At 34.6% G+C, this 20,797-nt stretch overlaps 8 protein-coding genes across 8 annotated transcripts; 3 read left to right on the top strand and 5 right to left on the bottom strand.

Annotated features, from left to right (window-relative positions):
- Positions 1-344: 344 nt before the first annotated feature.
- RO3G_00860 (uncharacterized protein) lies at positions 345-698 on the top strand (the record flags this gene model as incomplete). The annotated part of the gene is made up of 1 exon (XM_067655451.1): positions 345-698. One exon carries the CDS (start codon positions 345-347, stop codon positions 696-698), a length of 354 nt encoding a protein of 117 aa, XP_067511552.1.
- Positions 699-2,062: 1,364 nt separating this feature from the next.
- Positions 2,063-3,546, top strand: RO3G_00859 (uncharacterized protein; the record flags this gene model as incomplete). Its single annotated transcript, XM_067655450.1, has 3 exons — positions 2,063-2,459; positions 2,512-3,494; positions 3,541-3,546. The coding sequence occupies 3 exons, from the start codon at positions 2,063-2,065 to the stop codon at positions 3,544-3,546; spliced, it is 1,386 nt and encodes a 461-aa protein (XP_067511551.1).
- A 676-nt stretch (positions 3,547-4,222) lies between these two features.
- Positions 4,223-4,841, bottom strand: RO3G_00858 (uncharacterized protein; the record flags this gene model as incomplete). The annotated part of the gene is made up of 2 exons (XM_067655449.1): positions 4,223-4,397; positions 4,471-4,841. 2 exons carry the CDS (start codon positions 4,839-4,841, stop codon positions 4,223-4,225), a joined length of 546 nt encoding a protein of 181 aa, XP_067511550.1.
- A 3,045-nt stretch (positions 4,842-7,886) lies between these two features.
- RO3G_00857 (uncharacterized protein) lies at positions 7,887-7,994 on the bottom strand (the record flags this gene model as incomplete). The annotated part of the gene is made up of 1 exon (XM_067655448.1): positions 7,887-7,994. One exon carries the CDS (start codon positions 7,992-7,994, stop codon positions 7,887-7,889), a length of 108 nt encoding a protein of 35 aa, XP_067511549.1.
- A 462-nt stretch (positions 7,995-8,456) lies between these two features.
- Positions 8,457-8,780, bottom strand: RO3G_00856 (uncharacterized protein; the record flags this gene model as incomplete). The annotated part of the gene is made up of 1 exon (XM_067655447.1): positions 8,457-8,780. One exon carries the CDS (start codon positions 8,778-8,780, stop codon positions 8,457-8,459), a length of 324 nt encoding a protein of 107 aa, XP_067511548.1.
- Positions 8,781-10,112: 1,332 nt separating this feature from the next.
- Positions 10,113-11,435, bottom strand: RO3G_00855 (uncharacterized protein; the record flags this gene model as incomplete). Its single annotated transcript, XM_067655446.1, has 2 exons — positions 10,113-10,420; positions 10,526-11,435. The coding sequence occupies 2 exons, from the start codon at positions 11,433-11,435 to the stop codon at positions 10,113-10,115; spliced, it is 1,218 nt and encodes a 405-aa protein (XP_067511547.1).
- A 372-nt stretch (positions 11,436-11,807) lies between these two features.
- Positions 11,808-12,336, bottom strand: RO3G_00854 (dolichyl-phosphate-mannose-protein mannosyltransferase; the record flags this gene model as incomplete). Its single annotated transcript, XM_067655445.1, has 3 exons — positions 11,808-11,920; positions 11,969-12,242; positions 12,304-12,336. The coding sequence occupies 3 exons, from the start codon at positions 12,334-12,336 to the stop codon at positions 11,808-11,810; spliced, it is 420 nt and encodes a 139-aa protein (XP_067511546.1).
- A 2,388-nt stretch (positions 12,337-14,724) lies between these two features.
- Positions 14,725-16,768, top strand: RO3G_00853 (uncharacterized protein; the record flags this gene model as incomplete). The annotated part of the gene is made up of 2 exons (XM_067655444.1): positions 14,725-16,381; positions 16,431-16,768. 2 exons carry the CDS (start codon positions 14,725-14,727, stop codon positions 16,766-16,768), a joined length of 1,995 nt encoding a protein of 664 aa, XP_067511545.1.
- Between the last annotated feature and the right edge of the window lie 4,029 nt (positions 16,769-20,797).

The following is a 20,797-nucleotide window of genomic DNA, read 5'->3' as shown; positions in this document are numbered from 1 at the left end:
TACTCTCCAAGTTGTGGCATTTTCTGCGAATTACAAGTCTCCCAAAAAGCTTTTACAACAAGGTGTTTTCTATTGTGTATCAATTTGTGACTCACAACCTGTTTCCCAGGATTGCTCGGACAACTCTAGAACAGCCGAAAAACAAAGGTGGTGTTTCATTATTGAATGTAGAGGACCAGCAAAAGGTTTTCCAGTTTCGATATATCAATCCATTGCTGTTAAACTGTCGTCAAAAGATACCAGACTTCCTGTACAAGACGTTGATATTTACTCTGCAATCTTCCTTTGATGCTCCCTCACACGGCATCCCTTTGATATTCAAACATTCCAGATTATACGGCAATATGAAAGGCCCCCATCCACTGATCCCCATGTTTAGTGCTTTGGGCTTCTGTCCTCGTTTACCTACCGAAAATGACTTGACAATATCATCACAAACTAGTCAATTCATCCCCTTCAAAGATATATGCGAAGAAGGCCCACAAGAAAGATTCAAGTGTAGCAAATTTTTCCAAGCACAAGAAGCATATCATTTCTTTGAGCGAGGTTTCCTTTCAAATGGTATCCAGTTCAAAAGCAGACAACGTTGTGACACTCTTAATATTTTATACAAAATCAAAAATGTTGTTCTTTTTGGAAATCTTGCCTTCAAGTCGTTTTTTGCATCTTTATTGTCAGCTGAACCAAACGAACCTTGAATTTGACTATGAAGACCATCCAATTGAATCAAGTACCAGCTTTGATCCATTCATTCAACAGTTAAGCCATGATGATACCAATACAAGAGTAATGAAGAATAGTCAATTTCCAGTTTCAACACAAATTCACAAATATAAGCCATAACAATTGGAAAACTTTTATAAGTAACACTATGTACCATATTCCAAGAAATGTATGGCACAGACTTTTTCATAAGAAGTTATCCACTAGATCCAGCTTCCACAGAGTTATCCCAGCAAACGTAGAAGATGAATATTGCCAATTGTGCAAGCTACCAGAAACAGAGCAGTATATGCTCTTTACTTGTATTCAAAAACAAGGCTTGTGGAACGCAGCTTTCAAGAAATACTTGTCAAATTCTAAAGATCCTAACTGTAGCTCGATATTTCAGGATTTATCTACACTTGGATTATCCAAACATTACATCTTACATTTATCATGACAAGTTTACAATCTATGTTTTTTTTTTTTTTTTTTTTTTTTTTTGCTATAGTCATCTGATTTATATGGATAACCCCACTGACAACAATTCTTCTTTGAACAGACACCTGTCTTGGATAGGATTGTTGTCAATCAAATCCAGAAGGAACTATCAAACCTATCTGCTTACAATTACTTGTTAATATCTTTTGTAATTTTACAAGTCACTGTTTCATATACTTACATCACTCTTAATCCTTATACTTTTTGGTACGTTTTAATAAACGTTTGAACTTTCATTCATAAAAAAAAAAAAAAAAAAAAAAAAAAAAGATCTGTAGTCAAACTAATAACTCAACCCCACATTAGCAGTGTCTTTTCTCAAATAATGTAGTACCTCATGATCGCTGCTCTGTACTACTTTTTTTTTTTTCCTAATCACTAAAACACAGAGGTTTAAATAGTTATTATACATTGAATATGTATAAGTCTCCATATTGTTCAAGTCAATAAAATAATTGCTCTATTAAATTCACAAAGAAATGTTCCAATATTGGCTAGACAAGAAGTAATAATAAAAAAAAAAGATTCAAGTGAACGTATAAAAGGAGAAAAGCTGCCAGCCAATAACCTACTGAATAAGGATGGTTCCTTGACTTTTACCGAGCACCGAACAAATAAGAGTTCAAATGAATAAAAGTAACCAATTAAAGTTTGTTGAAACGGACCTTGAACTACCATGCTGTCATTCATGAGCTCATTGACTGAATCTATGACTTGGATAGCGCGGATATATCAAACAGTAACTGAGACACGGGAAAATATATAGTAATTTGCGGTTAAAATTCGAGTTGAAAAAGGACGAATAAATTTTAAAAAAAAAATAGATAAATCCCTTTTTCTTTTTTTTATATCTTCAATCATGACACATAATAAGTATTTGACATTATCTGCAGTGGCTGCTGCAACCTTTTTACTTTGGAAATTGTTACCCAAAAATTCTGATAAATCCAATTTGCCCCCTCTTGTTAAAGGCTCGCTTCCTTTTCTGGGCCACTTACTTCAATTACAACACAACCCTAGAGAATTTATCCAGCATGCGAAAGACAAATATGGACCTTGCTTCCGTTTAAAATTACCTGGACAAGGCACTCTTGTTGTTGTCACAGGGGAATTGATTCCAGAGGTAATGAAGGCCACCAAAGATTTTAATTTTCCGAAAGGTGTCGAAAATCTTGTACCTACCAGTCGAATTGTTGAACTGTCTTATGGACACAAATTTATACCAGAAAAAATAAGCCCACGAGCAAAGAATCCGGGTAATGAAGTTAAAAATGGAATGCACACAAGCATGCTCATTTTTATCCGTAGTGACTTATCCCATCAAGCATAACTTTAAAGAACACCAAATTGATATTTTCTCAAAACGCATTCAAACAGCATTAAAAAGAGGAATTGGCGAAGTATTAAGCATACCAAAAGGTGAAAAACGTACGGTCAATATGCTCGAGACATTAAGTTATGTTGTTTCCTGTATCTCTTGTCCTTGCTTTGCCGTGAGCCATATTGGTCATGATAAGGAATTCATCAAAGGAATGGCTGCTTTTACTCGCAAGATCATTCGTGCCGGTATCGCCCTGACTTTGTTACCCGGTTGGCTAGGTCGGTTCTTGCTACGCAGTTACTTTTCTGTTGAGCACGAAATGGACTTGATTATGACTCGTCTTGTACCCGAACTGGAAAAGGTACGAGCAGGTGCTGAAATTGAACCGACCTTTGCCACCATGTCGCTCAATGTGCCTAAGGAAGATGGGACCCTTCGTCCAGTAGCCGATGTGGCTTATCATTTCAAGGACATTGCTTTAGCTAGCATTCATACCACCTCTCATTTTGCCACACTGTCCCTGCATGAATTGGCCTGTCGACCTGAATTAATGCAAGCCCTTCGAGATGAATTGAAGACACTCCATGGCGACTTGACACCCGAAAATGTAGCAACTTTGACCCTGATGGATTCATTTCTCAGAGAAGTATTTCGATGCAATGCCGACTACCTTGGTTTGCACCACCTTACGATGCGTGATACCCTGCTTTCTTCAGGCCACATCGTACCAGAGGGCGCAATGGTAGTGCTTGCCTTGGATCAAGCTCATCATGATCCAACCTACATCCAATCAGCCGATCTCAATACATTTGATCCCTATCGATTTACAAAGGAAAACATCTCACTCAAGTCAACCACGATCGGTTTAAACCATCTTTCGTTTGGTATAGGTGCTCATGCATGCCCAGGTCGTTATTTTGCAGTGAATGAAATCAAATATATGATTGCAGAATTGATTACACGATATGATGTAAGCACAAAGACTGGCAAGCGAGCAAAAGACTTTGTATTATTAGGCATGACCAAATTTCCACCCAATGAACCCTTAATATTTTGTAACAAAGAGGATGATATTTAAACAATCATGATTCTATTTAAATTTTCATTTACAACAATATCCGATACAGCAATCATTACGTTTTGTAATAAAGTTGTATCTGTCGCATCTGTAAAATGAACATAGATCCTTTTATCTGGGTTTCTATTTAAGCTTTGAAATCTTTGTTTAAAATAGTTTCTTGCTGCATCCAGATCTGTGCCTAAATTAGGCTTTTTTGTTAAAAATAGACTTGCTATTGTTGTCTTTAATTACCTTGATAATCTGGGAAATAGCTTTCAATAGGTGAATCATTAATTTTCTTTTTAAAAATATCAATCTTGTTTAACAGTAAAAGCATGGATGTATTTATAAACCAATAAGAATTACATATTGTATCAAATAACATTAAGGCTTCATGCATCTAAATAGTCTCTTTAGTCTTTAATTATTGTTACACACAATTCATATTACTTGATTCTATTACAATCCTATTAGACCAAGTAGTCACTTTATTGTCTTAACCTTACCGAAGCTCTGTCTTCTATTAAACATTGATCATAACCACTAATGGCAACAACAAACAAAATAGCCGTGACATTATCAAAGCAATGAATCCTTTCTTAAACATCAATCTCTCTTCTCAAACAATACTTTTTTTCCTACCATTTTTTTCTTTCACTTCTTTGTCCGCCCACATCAAACATACGATAAGTCAAGCCACCCAAATGAAATGCAGTTTCTGAAATACCCGTTGTTTTTGCTCTACAACGAATAATGTCTCCATCTGAAGGTTTATAATTTGGATTCCAGAGTGTATCTAACTGATTATAAAAACTAGAAATTAAAAAAAAAAATTAAAAAAAAAAAATTAAAAAAAAGCTTAAAATATTAATTAATTATTATTAACTATGCGATATTATCGTGTAGAGCAAATGCATTTCCTTTTTGATATGCATCTTGTATACTTGAATCATTCCACAAGTCTTTCAACGGTGAATAATATATTTCTGGAAAGCGTTGATTTTCTTCTAATGAAGGTGTGCTTTTAAACATATGTGCATATTTTAATATTGGATCTGTCAATTTCAAATTAAGTATGTCCACTATTTCCAAAAGGATCTGCATTGCTGAAAAGACATTCAGGAACACAATGATTCTAAAACCTTCTCTTTCACTTGCTTTAAATCCAGAAGCATGGATTAATCGCATTTGTTTAATGACAGTTGATTTTCCGGACTCTCCTGCGCCTATCAAATTGGAATAAATTTCCTTGGACATTTTTTATTTGACGTGTTGGTAAAAACCTAATAGCAGCAATTTTAATTCTTTCTTTTTCTGCCTCTGTTCATCCCTGAGTTGTTTGTCAATAGCTCTAGTAGTGGATGATATGCTATATCTATCCCCTTTTAGACTACTCTTAATATTGCCCATGAAGAAAATAAATAAAAAAAGTAAGAAGAAAGAAGAAGCGAAACTTTATATGCGTTTGCTATTTGGTTAATCAAATAATGTTACACGCGGATTTATGCTACACACTTTTCTTCTTAAATGCCTTTTCATATACAAATTATTCATGTACTCCAGAAAAAAAAAAAAAGCGCGACTTAAAAAATTGAGTTCCATGCAAATTTTAATCAGATACATTCAAGAATTCAGTATTTCTAAAGAAAAAAATTGATAACACAGTGAAAGTCACCTTCGCTCCTGCTACTATATACGATTATGAGAATATAACAAAATATATTGCGTATTGAAGATATCGCTATGCTCATCTTCCTTTACACTTTCCTGAGCTCGATTTGAATATTGGTGGTTTGTAGCTATAAGCAAAATTAAGTGAAATGGATTTCTGAAAAAGGAGACTTCAACAATCAGAATCAGGTAATGTGGAATGATTTCGATGGTTTCATTTGTTAATCACAAATTACCGGAATAAATGTAGCAATAAAGAGAGACTATAAAGCTTTGCTTTCTTCATACGTCCTATTAGAAAAGGGCTTTAAACTCATCAAAGGTTTATTTAAACTAGAGAAAATTGAACTGTTATTGATCCAAGCTCCGAGAATTCTTTGTATTTTTTTTTTTTATTTTTGCCTTATGACTGACTTTGGGGTTTTCATTGCTGAGTGATTCTCTAAGGCAGCGGTCGTACCATTTCAGTAGTTAATTACATTTTATTAAAGTGTGACAGCGTTGGGTACTATATAAAAGAGATTATTAGGTCGTTCGTAACAAGAAAAGACAAGAACAATTAGATCTTTAACATCTCCCCAATTTCTTCTGTGATACGTGGCTACGAAAAAAGGACATAACCGCACGTAGCATTGAAAATTCCCAATCTGTGTCTCTTTTTGCATCACACGGAGAAGTTTTTAACCCTTCTTTTGGGATGAAATGTGATCTTGAAGCTTTCCAGAGTAATGTTTTACGTTTGCGTTTAACTCATGAGGGCACTCAAGACATAAGACCTTTCAAAGAATGCATGTTGGTAAGGTTTACCAAGTGAGCAGAGTATTTCAAGAAAGAAGTGCTTAAAGATTATAAAAATGCAACGATCATGAAAGATGTTTGCCATAAGAATAAGAGTAAGAAATGTGTTATATGCAACAAAGGCCGTATGACAGGACTAGAGCAAGTTTTTGTTCCATTCTTTAGTAGACATTATAAATCATATGAACAAAGATTATTCTGGCAATTATTTAGATAAGAAACAAAACCATGAAATTGATTCTGGTTATTAGATCTCAAAAGCCATTTACTTTAACATTCAGTTGTTACACCTTTTATCATTGAATGTAGGTTTGGAGTCATTGACAAGTTTCATGTAGTGATATATTATCTATTTTCTACGCACTAATTTTTTTTTCTTTTATTATATGTACTCATTATTGCTATTACTCTTATTCTATCTTTTGCACCATTTTTTCTATTTTATTTGCATAAATTTTTTTCTCAAAAGTATACTAATATCTTCGGAATGAAATGTACAATGTTTTCATATCAAATTATCGTTCTCAGTTTGACTTGTCGTTTTTGAAATCATCTACTGTCTTTTTCAGCAAATTTGAGAAGTGGTTCTGGAAAAAATGAGAGAAGTTCATGTTTATTAAAACTCATCGAAGACTATAAGGATTAAGAGCAAATACAAGTGTATGAGATAGTGACTTGGCACGAAAATACAAAAGATATTAGCATAGAGAATTGTAAGCAAATAGTTTTAATTGTTTACTCTGGATTTGAATGATGACAACCTCATGCAAATTTAATATTTACTAAATTTGAGAAAGCACAAGAAAAAAAAGAAGAAAAAACTTTAGACTTAAATATTTTTTTCTTTTAACTATTTGTTTTTCTTTCTCCACTCACTTTTGTTACATTGGGCCTAGTTAAAGACGCTCTTTGAAGTGCTGACTAGTAATTCGGGTGGTGAAAAGCATAACACGTTAGGGTCTGAAGACTGGGATCCTTACAAATGAACATCCTTTGCTCTACTAATTACATTGGTTTCCTTTCCGTTTCAATACTACTATATTTCTATGATCCTTATATTCCAGATTTATTCATTTAATAATAATCTAGTCACACCACTCCGCGATGTGTGGCTCCAAGTTTAATAAAAATAACTTCTTTTACAAAAAAAATTTTGTATACAGGGCATTCAAGGATAGACAAATCAAGGCGGCTCTTGGTGAGATATTCAGCGTTACAGTTGCACTGGGCAAGTTCGAAGAAGGTAGTCTTGAGGCAGTGGAGAAAAGACCCAGAAAGGTTACAGGGGCTAAAGTAGATGTATTATTTAAAAAAAAATAGGGTCTAACGGGCTTGACTAAAGTCTGACTACCTTTTTTTAAAAAAACCGCAACAATATTCTGCTGTATGATTAAATTTTTTTATTTATATTAAAGAAATTACGTGAGCGCACGGCGTTTTGAATACACCTTAATCGCCCAAGTCATATCAAGAAACATAAGAAGATCAAAAAACATCCTTTGAGATCAAGGACGAAAACAGTAAAAGAAAAGTAGACGAGTAAGAAGGGAAAGACATATCATAGACATCAGTATGAGTTCTGTGGCTACTAATCCGAGAGTCATTTTCCGGAAAATAGGGGAGATGAGGGGAGGAGGGCAATTTTTGATGATATGGACGATCGAGCTCAAAAAGAATCAGATATATGGTAGGCCATCCGAGAAACCAAGAAGAAGCAGATTGAAAGGAACACGGTTTGCGAGTGGATAGTAAGTTCAAAAGGTAAGACAAGGTATTCTCAATAGTAGTCGGCATTTATAACCTTCGATGCATATCGAGACATTGAATGACATGTTACTTAGAATGAGAGCGGTCAGGATGCTTGTGACAGGGCTTTGGTTGGTTGCCTGGTGACCAACCAAGTCTCCAATGGACACATCTGCTTCGTTCAGAGTAGGACATGGGAAGCCAAAGTGTAAGATCCAAGGACAAAGAAGGACGACAAAGAGAGAGTGACTTAGAGTGATGAGCTGATTGTCTTTGTAAATGTTTGTCTTGCAGGAGCCCGCGCTTAATGGCCTTAAAGTAGCGAGCACAGAGGGTATCGCCTGATCGTGAACAACGCTGTCATAGTACTGTTTTCGAAAGTGTGTGTCATTGGCGTCCATCAAAATGCTGCTTGATGTGGTGTAGCAGATGAGAAAGGAGTGTATCATCAGGAATATATAAGGAACGTAGAAGGAATTAAGTCTGTAGGATGTTGATCTGTTTTTTCATAATGGGTAGTTTAAACAGGTGCAGCATGATGTTGACTGAGGAGCATGAAAAATCACAAAAAATTGTATGTAAACAGTGTTTTTGAGAGTTTTCAAATTGAACCATCTGAGCTGATATTAATGTATGAATGGCCAAAACATATTCGAATTATGAGCGTACTATTTGTGAATAGAAACAAGCGGCAAGAAGACGACTGAAACCTTTGGGATTAACATCAATGGAGGAGAGCTGATTCATTGTTGCCAAGGCTTTGGAAACATAATTGGTAACAAGTTCTTGCGTATGGAGGTAACCTCCTGGTTTAAAAAGAGTGCTTAGGTAGAAGAAAGAAGCTTGAATTTGGATGGTAGTATCATAAAGAGGATATTGTAAAGGCTGAGGACTGTCGTCAAGTATCATGCATTTACTAGAGTTCCAACGAAAACCTAACTCGAGATTGCGTTGTTCGCAAAGTTGTAAGAGCTCTGCCATTTTATACTTGTCAGCAATAAGGACCACATCGTTAGCGTACAGTTCATTAATGAGGCAAGCTGGATAGGGTCAAGACTATCAACAAGAGGGCAAGGACGGAATAATCTGGGCAGATTGTTAATATAAATGGGGCACAGAAATGGTGAGAGGATCGATCCCTGGAGAACACCAGTAGCGGGAGAAAAACGGAAAGATTTGGCATTCTATAGGAGCAGCTCAATTTGAACATCATTGAGTAGGTTTTGTAATAGGATGATTAGAGACACTGAGGATATCGATTGCAAAGAGTTCCAAATTCGTATATGATCTATAGTATCATACGTTGACTTGATATCGAGGAATTCAAGTACCGTGGGTTGATCATAGGTATGAAAATGCTTCCTTGAAACTGGATAACGACTAGAAGAGAGAAGCCACGTTTCAGTGATTAATATTACAGAGAATGATATTATTATCTTTAAGATTGGGTAAAGAGCTTGTTTGGGTAAGCCAGTTGCGTTAAATAAGGAAATGGATACTTGGGACGTTTGAGCCCAGACAAGGGTTCAGGCTTCTCAAAGGTCACTGACGAGAAATTTGCTACATACATCTTTAATTCTGGGAAATCAAACTTTCTTCTTCTGGAAGCTTCACTCCCTTAGGCTTACGTACATTTAGGATTATTCTGTGTGATTAAGCTCAGATGAATAGGCAAGAAGATAGATACGATCATACTCACATTGTTCTTTCGACAGAATGAAAGTGAATTTTCTTCAATCTGATTCTTTATTCTCCCATAAATGATAGTTTTAGAAACCGAATGGTCCACAAACTAGTTTATCAAGTTATCCATCGTTTCATCCAAGATCGAACCAGGTTTATCATTCATGAGCTCTTTTATAAGTCTCCCATGCTCTTTTCTTTGCCCAATTTAGAACCATAGTCTTGATCATTTTCAGTGCTCTTGCTGCTTCAAGCATACATATTTTTTTTATAAGAAGGAAAAGAAGCACTCTTGTTCTACTGCCTTATAGATTTTGTATGACCCAATTTTCTCCAATTGATGTTCTTTCAATTCTAGCTATTAATTAAAGTCTACAACATTTATCAAGGGACAAGCTTCATCATCAATTTCCATTTTTAGAATTGATACTTCATTTTTTTTTATTCATCATTTATGTCTCCTTTTTCACCTTCATGTATAAAAATAAAGAAAGAGAAGACGACCCTGAAAACTGCATTTTTTTTTAATTCAAATGCTCTAAATATAATTTTTATTTTTTTTTTCTCTAAAAGTGCAAGAATATGTTTGTAAAAACAGTGTACAACATACTCAATCAGGAATAAGTTCATTCAAGCTTCTTCATGAATAATGCCCCACGATTTACGCCATTCAAGGTGCATGTAGTTTGTGATTGGTCCTTCTAAGCCAAATGAAATGGGCGCAAAATGAATAAAGGTGATAATGACAGCAGCATAGATGGGAGCAAACACGGCCCACTGTACTCTTTGACTTTTTCGTTGGGTAAAATGATCGATCAAGAAGGGAACCATCAAGATACTAAAGTAGAGTGCGGGGAAGTAATGATGCAAATAAGTAACGCGACCCATGATAAAGAAAGGAATGTAATGTAAGAACCATCCAAGAAACAAGGTTCTGCCTACATACAAAAAATGGTTCCACTGGGCTATAAAAGCAATAATAACATGAGTTATTCTTGAAAAAAAAAAGGGGGGGGGGAGAGAATATAAATCGATTTACTTACCCTGCGTCATGTCTATTATGCTTCTTTGCATACGTACCATATAAATCCCGGTAGTTAAACAAAATGTGAAGATGGCACTGATCGATAGCCACCAGACAATAGGGTTTCCTAATAAATAATACTTGACCTCTTTATCCCCCCAGCCACACATACGAAGGCCCACAGTCACCATTGGCCATTCTAAAGGACTGGAAGCCAAAAGATCCACCTTATCCACATCAGGTATCAATGCATTATTTGCTGTCCACATGGCCACGTTCAGATCGATAAAGTTGCGCCAAAAGGGGGCACGGTATGCGTTGGGTGGGGCGGGTGGTAACCGATCGTTCCAGTGCTGCTCCACATTCCACATCGCATAAGAATCACCCGTCTCTCTCGGATCACAAAACACCTCGGCCTGTTTGAATCCCCAGTCCGGCAAGACAGTGTTATCGGCCGTCAAGAGGCATCCGAGCGTTTGATGGCGAAGTCGAAACCGGGTCGTCAAGGAGTGCACACGGTCCTTGTTTTTGTGAACCATGTCATGAACAACCTCTACCTTCCAATTGTCTTGAATGTCACCTATTGTGTCGTTACCATATCCACTCACTTCCCATCCTGGAGAGATGGGTGCATCAATCCTGTGGCTGTGAAGGTTACGGCCGGTAGGGATATGAACCAGACGAACAAGATCCCCATCCTTGAGGAAATGAATGAGGTCTGGGCTATCGAGTGGGTCAAATGTGTCCTGTCGAGGAGGTCGAATGGTCCAGTGATTGTTTTCATCCTTGTGGTGATAACAAGTGATCTGCTGCTGTTCAGACCCCTCAGGGTAAGTATGAACGTGTGAGTGAAGTAAGCCACCACCATAGCCTGCATTTCTGATCGTCACATTTGAGCCATAGGCAACCTCGAGTGGGTTGGAAGTCATTGAGTTGCCCTCCAGATTAGCTTGAAACAAAGAACTCATCTGGCCATCTCCAGGACCACTCTTATAAAGCAATTTAAAGTGCAGCACGAATGAAAAAACATAGATCGAAAATGGGACAAAGATCAGACAGGTCATACGTGCCAACCAGTGGCTCACATACATCTTCTTGGTCATTCGAATATCACCCCACATATCCCACAAATCCTCAATGGTATATATGCCCACGAGTGCAACAGCAAATAAACCTACCCACTTCACACTCAACACACAGCCTAAGGAAACACCTGTCAGTCCAAGCCAAGTCCACCACTGAGAGGAAAATGAACTGAAGGAAGAGATCAGGTCAAGTTGAAAAAATGAATGTGATTGCGCTTACTTTTGACGTTGATTGTGAAATACCGATAAGGTATAGAGTGATGTACAAGTGAAGAACAACAACATGGAATCCAACAAGATGAATCGACTGATTGTAAGAAAGGCATTGTCTACAGAATAATTTGTTAATCAAGCACATAAAGTAAATGAGTGCTTACCTAATAATACCATGGTTGATGTCAATAAGCTGGCTTTCAAAGACAGGTTGAATTGAACAGCAGTTAAATAAGAGATAGGAACCATCATGGCACCAAAAAAGGCATTGAATATCCGCATCACAGTATAGTTGACATGTTCAGGATACACAGCACCAGATTCAAATGAGAATGATCCATCATAACCAGCTAACCAACCTGATAAGCCTACAAGTATTTTACCAAGTGGTGGATGTACATCAAAATAAAAATCGTGCTTTAAATAATGTGAGCCAAACTACATAAAGCAATAAGTATATATATTTTTTTTTCTCTTGGCTCATTTATCATTCGATTACTTGGCCAAAGTGAGCTTCATCCCAAACGACCATATTATTCATTGAAATCTTTCTGAATCGTGTCCACCATGATAACAGTGTTAATAAGGTAGCAATGATGACGTGCTTATTTTCTTGTATAAACACAGCCTTCTGATGGAGGATATAAATTGACTGTTGATAGCAATAAAATTTATGTGTACCTTGTTTGATAGAATTGATGGCTGTTGATCATATTTTAGTTTTTCTTTTTCTATATCGAAAATTGGTTCTTTCTCTATTCCTTGTGAAATATTTCTTCTTTTGATAGTAACCATATGAACACAAAGGAAAAGATAGAGAGGAAGAAAAAGAATAGAAAAACAGAAAAATGTGATTTCTTTCTTTGGCTTAATTGACGCAGCTTAAAAATACGTTGTTTGTATAACCCCTCTTTTTCAAGGGAAAATAACTGTCACTATAAAAAGCAATCCATTACGATCCATTCAGATGTGTGTACTTTACAATAATAAATCAGTCGAGTCATTAGTGAGCATGAGATAACTTTAATTCATTATAGATCAAGAATAGAACTTGTTTTGACAAAAAAAAAAAAAAAAAAAAAAAAGGAGCAAGGGGCACACATCTGATAATGAATTTAATAGCTGTCAGAAATAATATATGTTACACACTACGTGTTCACCTTTCTTTCAAGAATGAAAAATAATGTTGATAATCAATAGAAAGTGATTCGGTAAGTATATCAAGCATAAATAGAATAAAAGATACTGTTATTTGATTCGAATCACAGTATGGCTGTTATTCGCAATTTGTAATTGATTATTATAAGTTTATATGAAATACTTGGCATGGAGGACAGCTGCCCTGCATTTAAAATCCCGGGTAATGCGTATTGGTCCATAATAGTAATCATGCTTGCTATCATTTTTGTATTTATTGTTTAATGCTAGTAGTCTTTCTTGAGATTAGTCGTAAAATATCTTTTATTATATAGACTTCATAAGACATAAAACTTTGTATTCACTATTTAATCAATTACACTATTTTCAGAAAGTAATGTTGTATCTTTACAAATTTTGTAATTCATTCAATATACAAAAGCGACAAATCAGTGCGACATTTATTCCTGAAAATAGTGCACTTGACTTTTTTTTTTGGTAGAATAATTGCACCCTACCCATTACTAAAATTGTTTCCATTTTTGCATTTAAAGTAAACAATCTATTAAATGAATACAAGCTATACACTAATGACAATAATAGCCATTGACAAATTTGAGATACTTGGCGAGTCTTTGCTAATTTATAAGCTGATTCTCAAGCTTATGGACTTTTGTCCTTTATTCATTCAATCAGGAATGGATTGATTGAATTGTAGGACTGGTGTAATGAATATACAGCGTGGTTTAGAAAAATATAGCTTGATGTCGATAGAAATACCAAATCACCAAAAATAAAGGCAAATAGTACGATAGATGGACAATTGAAATAGTGCTCAATTAAAGACTTGATGATGAGAGAGAATGTTAAACCAATATACAACTGACTCATATTCTTTAAGAATATCATGGTTTACATCACTTTTATATTGTTTAGATTGGTCATGATGACTGTGTTCTTATTGTCTGGTTAGATCGAGTAACATGCACTGATATGTCTTTTGGGTGAGGATATCCATCATCCCCAACCCCCAAAAAAACTGTACTCGATAGTGTTAATTAACCTAGTAAGAAAAAAAAAAAAAAAAAAAAAGTCTAGAACTTTCTCTTTCTCCTACTCTTTTGACCATCACTCTCCTATTAAATATTTTATTTGTTTCAGAAAAGAAACATAAACTATTTATACTGTTCTCCCCTCCCTCTTTGCCTGTTTACCCTCTCCTATTTCTATAATTAGACACTGTCACACATTAATTTGATAATGAAGATCTCTCTCTTTACAAAATACTTTATAAACAAGCATGAGTATAGTAAAAAAGAAAATGTTACACCAATTATTCAAGGATATTCTTTTTTTAATTGACCCATGCTTTATGGCACGGGCAAATACATTATTTATAGTTTATTATTTGTATGACCGCGCTTTTTAATTGAATAATAGAGATATATATTTTATGACAATGTTATAAACAGTTACACGAATTAAATAAAGAAAAAAAAAATTACATGCACATTCTATATCAATTCTTTATAGAATTCATAGTAAAAAAAAATTATATAAAAATATATAAAAAAGAATAACAGAAAAACGTGGCTTCACACTTTCCCCTTTTTATTATAAACATTAGAAAAAAAAAATAAAAAGTTTTTTTTTTCTCAAAAAAAAAAAGAATTTCTAACCAGTCTCACAAAAATATAATAACTTTTTTTTTTTTTCTTGTCTTTATTTTTGTTTATTTATTTATTATATTTTTTTTTTTTTTCCTTTTTTTAAGACAAAAAAAATGATTTTTGATCGTTATCGAAATAAGTCAAAAAGAACAGAAGAGAAACCAACGAAAAAGCCAGTGACGAGTAGTAGTTTAGCCAATGCTTTATTAAAAAGATTTCAATTATCAAAAAAGTCTAAGCATTCAGAAGAGAATAAGAATAAAGAAATAAATCATCAACCAAGAGCTTCTGTATCATTACCAAATATAAATACAATCATTAATAATAAAGATGGACCAATTCTATCTAAATCAACCGTCACTTTACCTCGACAAAGAAAGAGATATTCTGCTGACCAACAACCACGTCATAAACAATTTACTTCTTTAAAAGACACCAAAGTTAGACATTCATTCACATTTGGTCATTTATCTAAATTCAACCACTCTGACACACTCACCTTGGCTGATCTCTCTTTGGACCCTAAGCAACGTGCAAAACTAGATAAATTGACGTTATCCATCAACACCAAAGGTGATGATCCTCAAACACTTTTATCCAAAGTGGGTAGTAGTAACCCTCCACTGACACCTCACCGCTCCATTAGTCACCAACACCTTCAGATCCCCACTAGCAATCTCTATACTCCTTCACTCAACCGTACTCACTCAGAGTCCCGAGTAAAGACACAGGGTATCCCTATTCGATCGGACGAACTGGTCAAATTGTTGGAAGAAGCATGCAATGTGACCTTAATTGACGTACGTAGTTTGATGGACTACCAAAAACGGAGAATCCGCGGTTCCTTAAATGTCAACTTGCCATCACTACTCATCAAACGGTATCAACGAGGTACTGTATCGAATTTCAATTTAGAAAATTTTATTACAACATCAGAAGGAAGAGATGAATATCAGCAAAAACAGCAAGAGCAAGTTTCACTAAAAAAGAAGGTTTGGGTTGTTTATGATGAAGATATGTCAGAAGAAGATCAGACTTCACAAGCATGGACGCTACTCAAAGTGCTTGAAAAATTTACAAAAAATGAAGGAAAAGTCTATTATCTTTCTGGTGGATTTCACGCTTTTGAAGACATTGAAGAATGGATTGAATCAAGTGCTGGCACTACTCATCTCATTCCTCAACAACAAGAACAACAGCATCATCATCATCACCATCAACAACAACAACAGCAACAGCAAATTATACTTAATAACAATAATAATACAAAACTTAATTATATACCAAGACGTTCTGTTAGTTATACTATTGGTGACTCCAAAAACCACAGACGTACTAGTCTGTTTAGTCTAGATACCCAAGCTGCACGTGTCAATAATGCAAATGCGTTAGCACGCAGAGCTAAAAGAAGATCCGAATTGCAGCAGCAGGAACAGCAAGCACAACCTGTACAGCCACAGCCCAATCTGAATCGTGTCAATGAAGATGAAGAACTGGGTTTGATGACTGCTTCACCAAGAACAGAGACTGAATTTAGTTTTATTATTTCTGAAATCATTCGAGGTTTCTTATATGTCGGTCCTGAGATCGAAACAAAGGAACAAGCAAACCAATTGGAGGCTCGTAGTATCAAGAGAGTATTAAACATGGCTGAAGAATGTCAAGATGAAGGATTGGGTTCAAATGTAATATATCATAAAGTCGCAGCAAGAGATACAGTGGAAATGAAAAATATTGAACTTGTCATGATGCAGGCTGTTCATTTTATTGGTAAAATAGAGTCATAAGCGATATTGCAAGAGTTAACATTCGTTAATAGAGGAAGCCAAAAGGAATCATGAACCTATTTATGTTCACTGTAAGGCCGGAAAGTCACGTTCGATCACTGCCATTCTGGCTTATCTTGTTACTTCTGAAAAATGGACGTTGAAACAAGCTTATAGGCATGTTATTAAAGCTAGACCCACCATGTCACCCAACATTGGATTCATCACTGAACTGATGAAGATGGAAAACAGAGTGCATGGTAGAGTAAGTAGTTTTCTAGAGACGGATTGGCAATCTAGTACTTCACCCAATCCAGAGTATGCAAAGGAATTATGTCAACTAGAAAAGGCATGGCAGGATAACAATAATTTCCTTATTTCATCTGAATAATAGTAATAAAAGTTGTTGTTTTTTATGCTGTATAATACAGTTGTATAAACTCAAAATTATATACTATTTGGGAGTATCATTCTCCTTTTCTTTCACTAACCCTCCTCCTCTCCTTGTTCTCTTTTTTTTTAATTTCAATAGCATCTATAATCAATCTATTTTCGAATGTCATTGATGCACAGAAAAAGAAGGGAGATGATTTTAGTATTACACTAAAAAAAGAAAATGGAAACCATGATTTATAATTTATTAAACCAATAAAGAATATAAATAGCTTTACAAGCTGATAGCTCATGAATAAGTCTGCTTGAACACAGGATTATTAAACAAAAATATTGAATATCCGTTTTAGCAATAGTGATCTATAAAGCATTTCAGCTTTTTATCCTAGTCACCATAACAATTCATGAAAACTCCTTCAGCTCTTTTGAGACCGTTTTTCAGATAATACAAATGGAGATATGGTATACTAGAGCAGAGCTGTGGTATATAAAGTCATCTTGCTAGAAAGCCTATCAGAGAGGTCATGAAAAATGTCAAGGGATCAAAGACATGTACTATGACATGATTGAGAATACTTTAGAAAAAGGCCTCTCAACCTTAAAGGTTGACATTAATGAAAACATGATTAATGATAGTCCAAAATTATCGCAATAAAGATGCGTATATCTTTATGATCCTTCTAAACTGAAAGAACCCAAATTCTTTACAATGTACTATAGCTTTTTATTGTCATTTGGTCTTGTTTCTTTTATTACAGTTGTAAAGAAAGCTATTTGTAAAAGTCTTTTGCATCAAATCTATACTCCCATCACATAACACTAGTCTAAAATCTTCAGGTCTGGCTGATGATTGAATTATTCGGTAGATAGTTTGAAGATCAAATGTAAAATTGAAACAGCTTAGTTTCATATCTACAGGTTCTTTATCTATGTTATCAATACCACAAAAGTTTTTGTATAATAAAAAATGTATTTCTTATTTATTTTCTTTGTTATGGTCCCAATAAAAAGAAAAAAAGTTTACAAGAAGCAAAAAAATGATGAAAATAGTCGCTTTACACCAAAAGATACAATGTGTCTGATTGAAACCTTTTGATTTGAATAAAGAACTTGTCATTCAGACCACAGCTGGACAGCTGGATGGTTTTGTGATGTTAAAATGAAAAATAGGAGCTGACAAGACCATTTGTGGTTCATGTGATAAGGATTCGATAACTTTTTTATAGAAAATGAAAGAAACCCTCAACTTGGAGCATGCGTTCTTTTTCTAACGATCTTGAAACAAATTTGATGTTTGAAAGGATAGGTTCAGAAGTGCCATATCAGCAGCGTTCTGACACCCAAGCTTTTGTAAGCATCCCTCCTTCTTGACAAGCTAGCATGACACAACACTCAAAGTTTATTATCACCATATGAGGCCATCGGCTCTAGTGTTACCTCGTCCATGAAGAACAAAGGCAATAGCCAGACAGCTAGCTTGATCAGGATGAACATGGCAAGTCCAAGTATAAAGCACAGATCTTTCTGAAAAAGCTTGAGGATTTGGCAACAGATACCAAAGTCCGCGTGTTTTGTTAGGACAAATGTACCATTAGTGCAGCAGATTGAAATGAACCTTTGCGATATATGTAAAATTTATATGGTTTGTTCGATTGAAAATGTAGCAGCTCGGACCAAGAGCATCTTCTTTCAAATAGAGGCATATCAAGAAAATCAATCAGAAAGATTTCACTAATGTATACGCTTTATATTTAGAATACACTTAAAATAAATTTGCTACAAATCATTTGAGACTGAAGGCTACAATCTACTCTTTAAACTATTGAAAACTTACCTGATGTAAAAGATATAAGCCCAAAAAAGAAGTAAAGGATTTTTACAATCAAAAAAAGACATAGTCAAGATAAAGATGACTGTAGTCCTTTCTCTTTTTGACTACTTGGAAAATCTAGAAATATAAACCAAAGCATATCTCTAGTGTTCTCTCCTGCTGAAACCGTCTTTCCGTCATCAAAAATTTTCCTTATTGTAGGAACAAGAACAAAAAAAACGCTGCACTTTTAAATTATAATATTTATGAAGATAACCCCCTCCCGTTTTGAAAGCCTTTGAAAAGCATAAAAGGGCACAAACTAAGTTTTAAATCCAGATTTGGATTGTTAGTAGAATCTCTAGTTACTATGACGTCCAATATAATACCTGATCGGATTGGAAAACTCCTATACCAAACTCTTTAGGTTATCTAAAAGGATAGTATATTCTTTTTTTTTTAAAAAAAAAAGGAAAAGGAGACAGTTTATGTTAAAGGAGTGTTTGTAGCAGCTATAGATACAAAAGAAAACATCAACAATGACTGGGCTATTATAAAAGAGTCGCTGGAGTTTGGTATTAGAAACAAATTATTAAAATTATGTTTTAAGAAAAAAGAATCGTTCATATTCAGTAAAGGCATTTAAAGGCAGGTGCTTTCATTTAAATGATAGAATCATTTGGTGAGACGACAGAGTACAAGGCATCTTTACGTGATGATGTAAAATAAGTTGAGAGGGAAAGAGCAGCCCTGTGTTCATGGAGATTTATTACGTAAAAACTTATGATACTTGTTCTTTTTTTTTTGCCTATGATCTTTTTTCACTTCATGACCGATTCTTTCAATATCGTTTCTAATTGCGAGCAGCATCTTTATGCCGTCTTTAACATCCTCCAAGTCGCCAAAACATGTAGAGAAATAAAGCTTAAATTGAGGAGTAGCGACATACAATTCAACTTTATCAAACAAAATCTAGTAGTAAGGCTAATAATTTTAATAATCCAGGTGTAGATATTGTTGACGCTATCTTTTAAAAAGTAATAAGTTCCTTCAGTATTAATCATCCTCGCTCGGAGCAATTTGCCTTCATCATGTTTTTAGTGGCGTCAATATTTAGTAGAGCAACTTCGGCATTAGCGATATCGAATCCTTGCTCTTTGTGATCATAGATAAAACGAATACCCATCTTATATCCAATTGCGTTAGCGCTATCATTATATTTTTTTAGTCTTTTTATGGCCGACTCATCCAATGCAGATTCACTACCTGATTTCAGTAAGAATAAATTTTACTTCAGCTTAAACTGAAATAAAGACCAGTCTCAAAAAGTATTCAAACTTTTTCTTGATCTTTGTTTCTATCTCTTTCTCAATTATTATTACTTTTATATAACAAGGCCGAAGATTCTTGTGGGCAATATTTCGTAAAATAAAAAAAGACTATAAAATTCAACCAGACTTAAAAAGTTATATTTTTATTTAATACTATTGTATCTAGTATTTATATCTTTTTTATGGAGATTCAATTGAATCCTTTTCAAGATACTTTAATTAATTATAGCTGTAGGTCCAGTATAAGTAAATTTTAGTATGAAGATATGTTCCTGGTTATGCAAATGAACCATTTATAACTATTTCTCAAGTTGATTTATTTTTATGTGGCATTGCAGCAGGAGCTATATTAAAACAATTTGTACTAAATTAAAGGAGTAGAATTGCCTATGACTGAATAATAGAGAAAAGACTGTAATAAATCCTTGTAAAGCATTCACTGCTCTGATTTTTCATAAATTGAATATGAACCATGTTTAAAGTATGTCGAAATACGGCGCTGCTGTCTGATATATTTTACATGTATCTTATTAATACTATTTATATATCGAGTTAAGAATAATGGATACATCAAAAACCATTAGGAGCAAAGAACACTATAAAAGGCGAATATTGCTTTTGGAGTGCGTTATAAGTCATGTGACAGTCCGGTCAAATACAATTCCGGACCGGACAAATCAACTATTATTTTTTCTAAAATTGAAATTTTCTGATAATGTACTAAGGGAGAAGATATACTTTTTTGAAGGACTTGTATAAGACGGTAAAGATATATCCACTGAAGTTGCCTATTTGATTTTCTATTAATTCACTTCAATTCGAACGAGAACCTAGGCCGACTGAAAAAACCTACTTCGAGCAATTGGTACCAGAATAATAAGAGAAA

The sequence above is a fragment of the Rhizopus delemar genome, genomic scaffold, assembly GCF_000149305.1.
Source record: "Rhizopus delemar RA 99-880 supercont3.1 genomic scaffold, whole genome shotgun sequence".
NCBI lineage: Eukaryota > Fungi > Mucoromycota > Mucoromycetes > Mucorales > Rhizopodaceae > Rhizopus > Rhizopus delemar.
The sequence above is the reverse complement of the archived record's forward strand: the minus strand, read 5'-3'. Positions and strand labels throughout refer to the sequence as shown.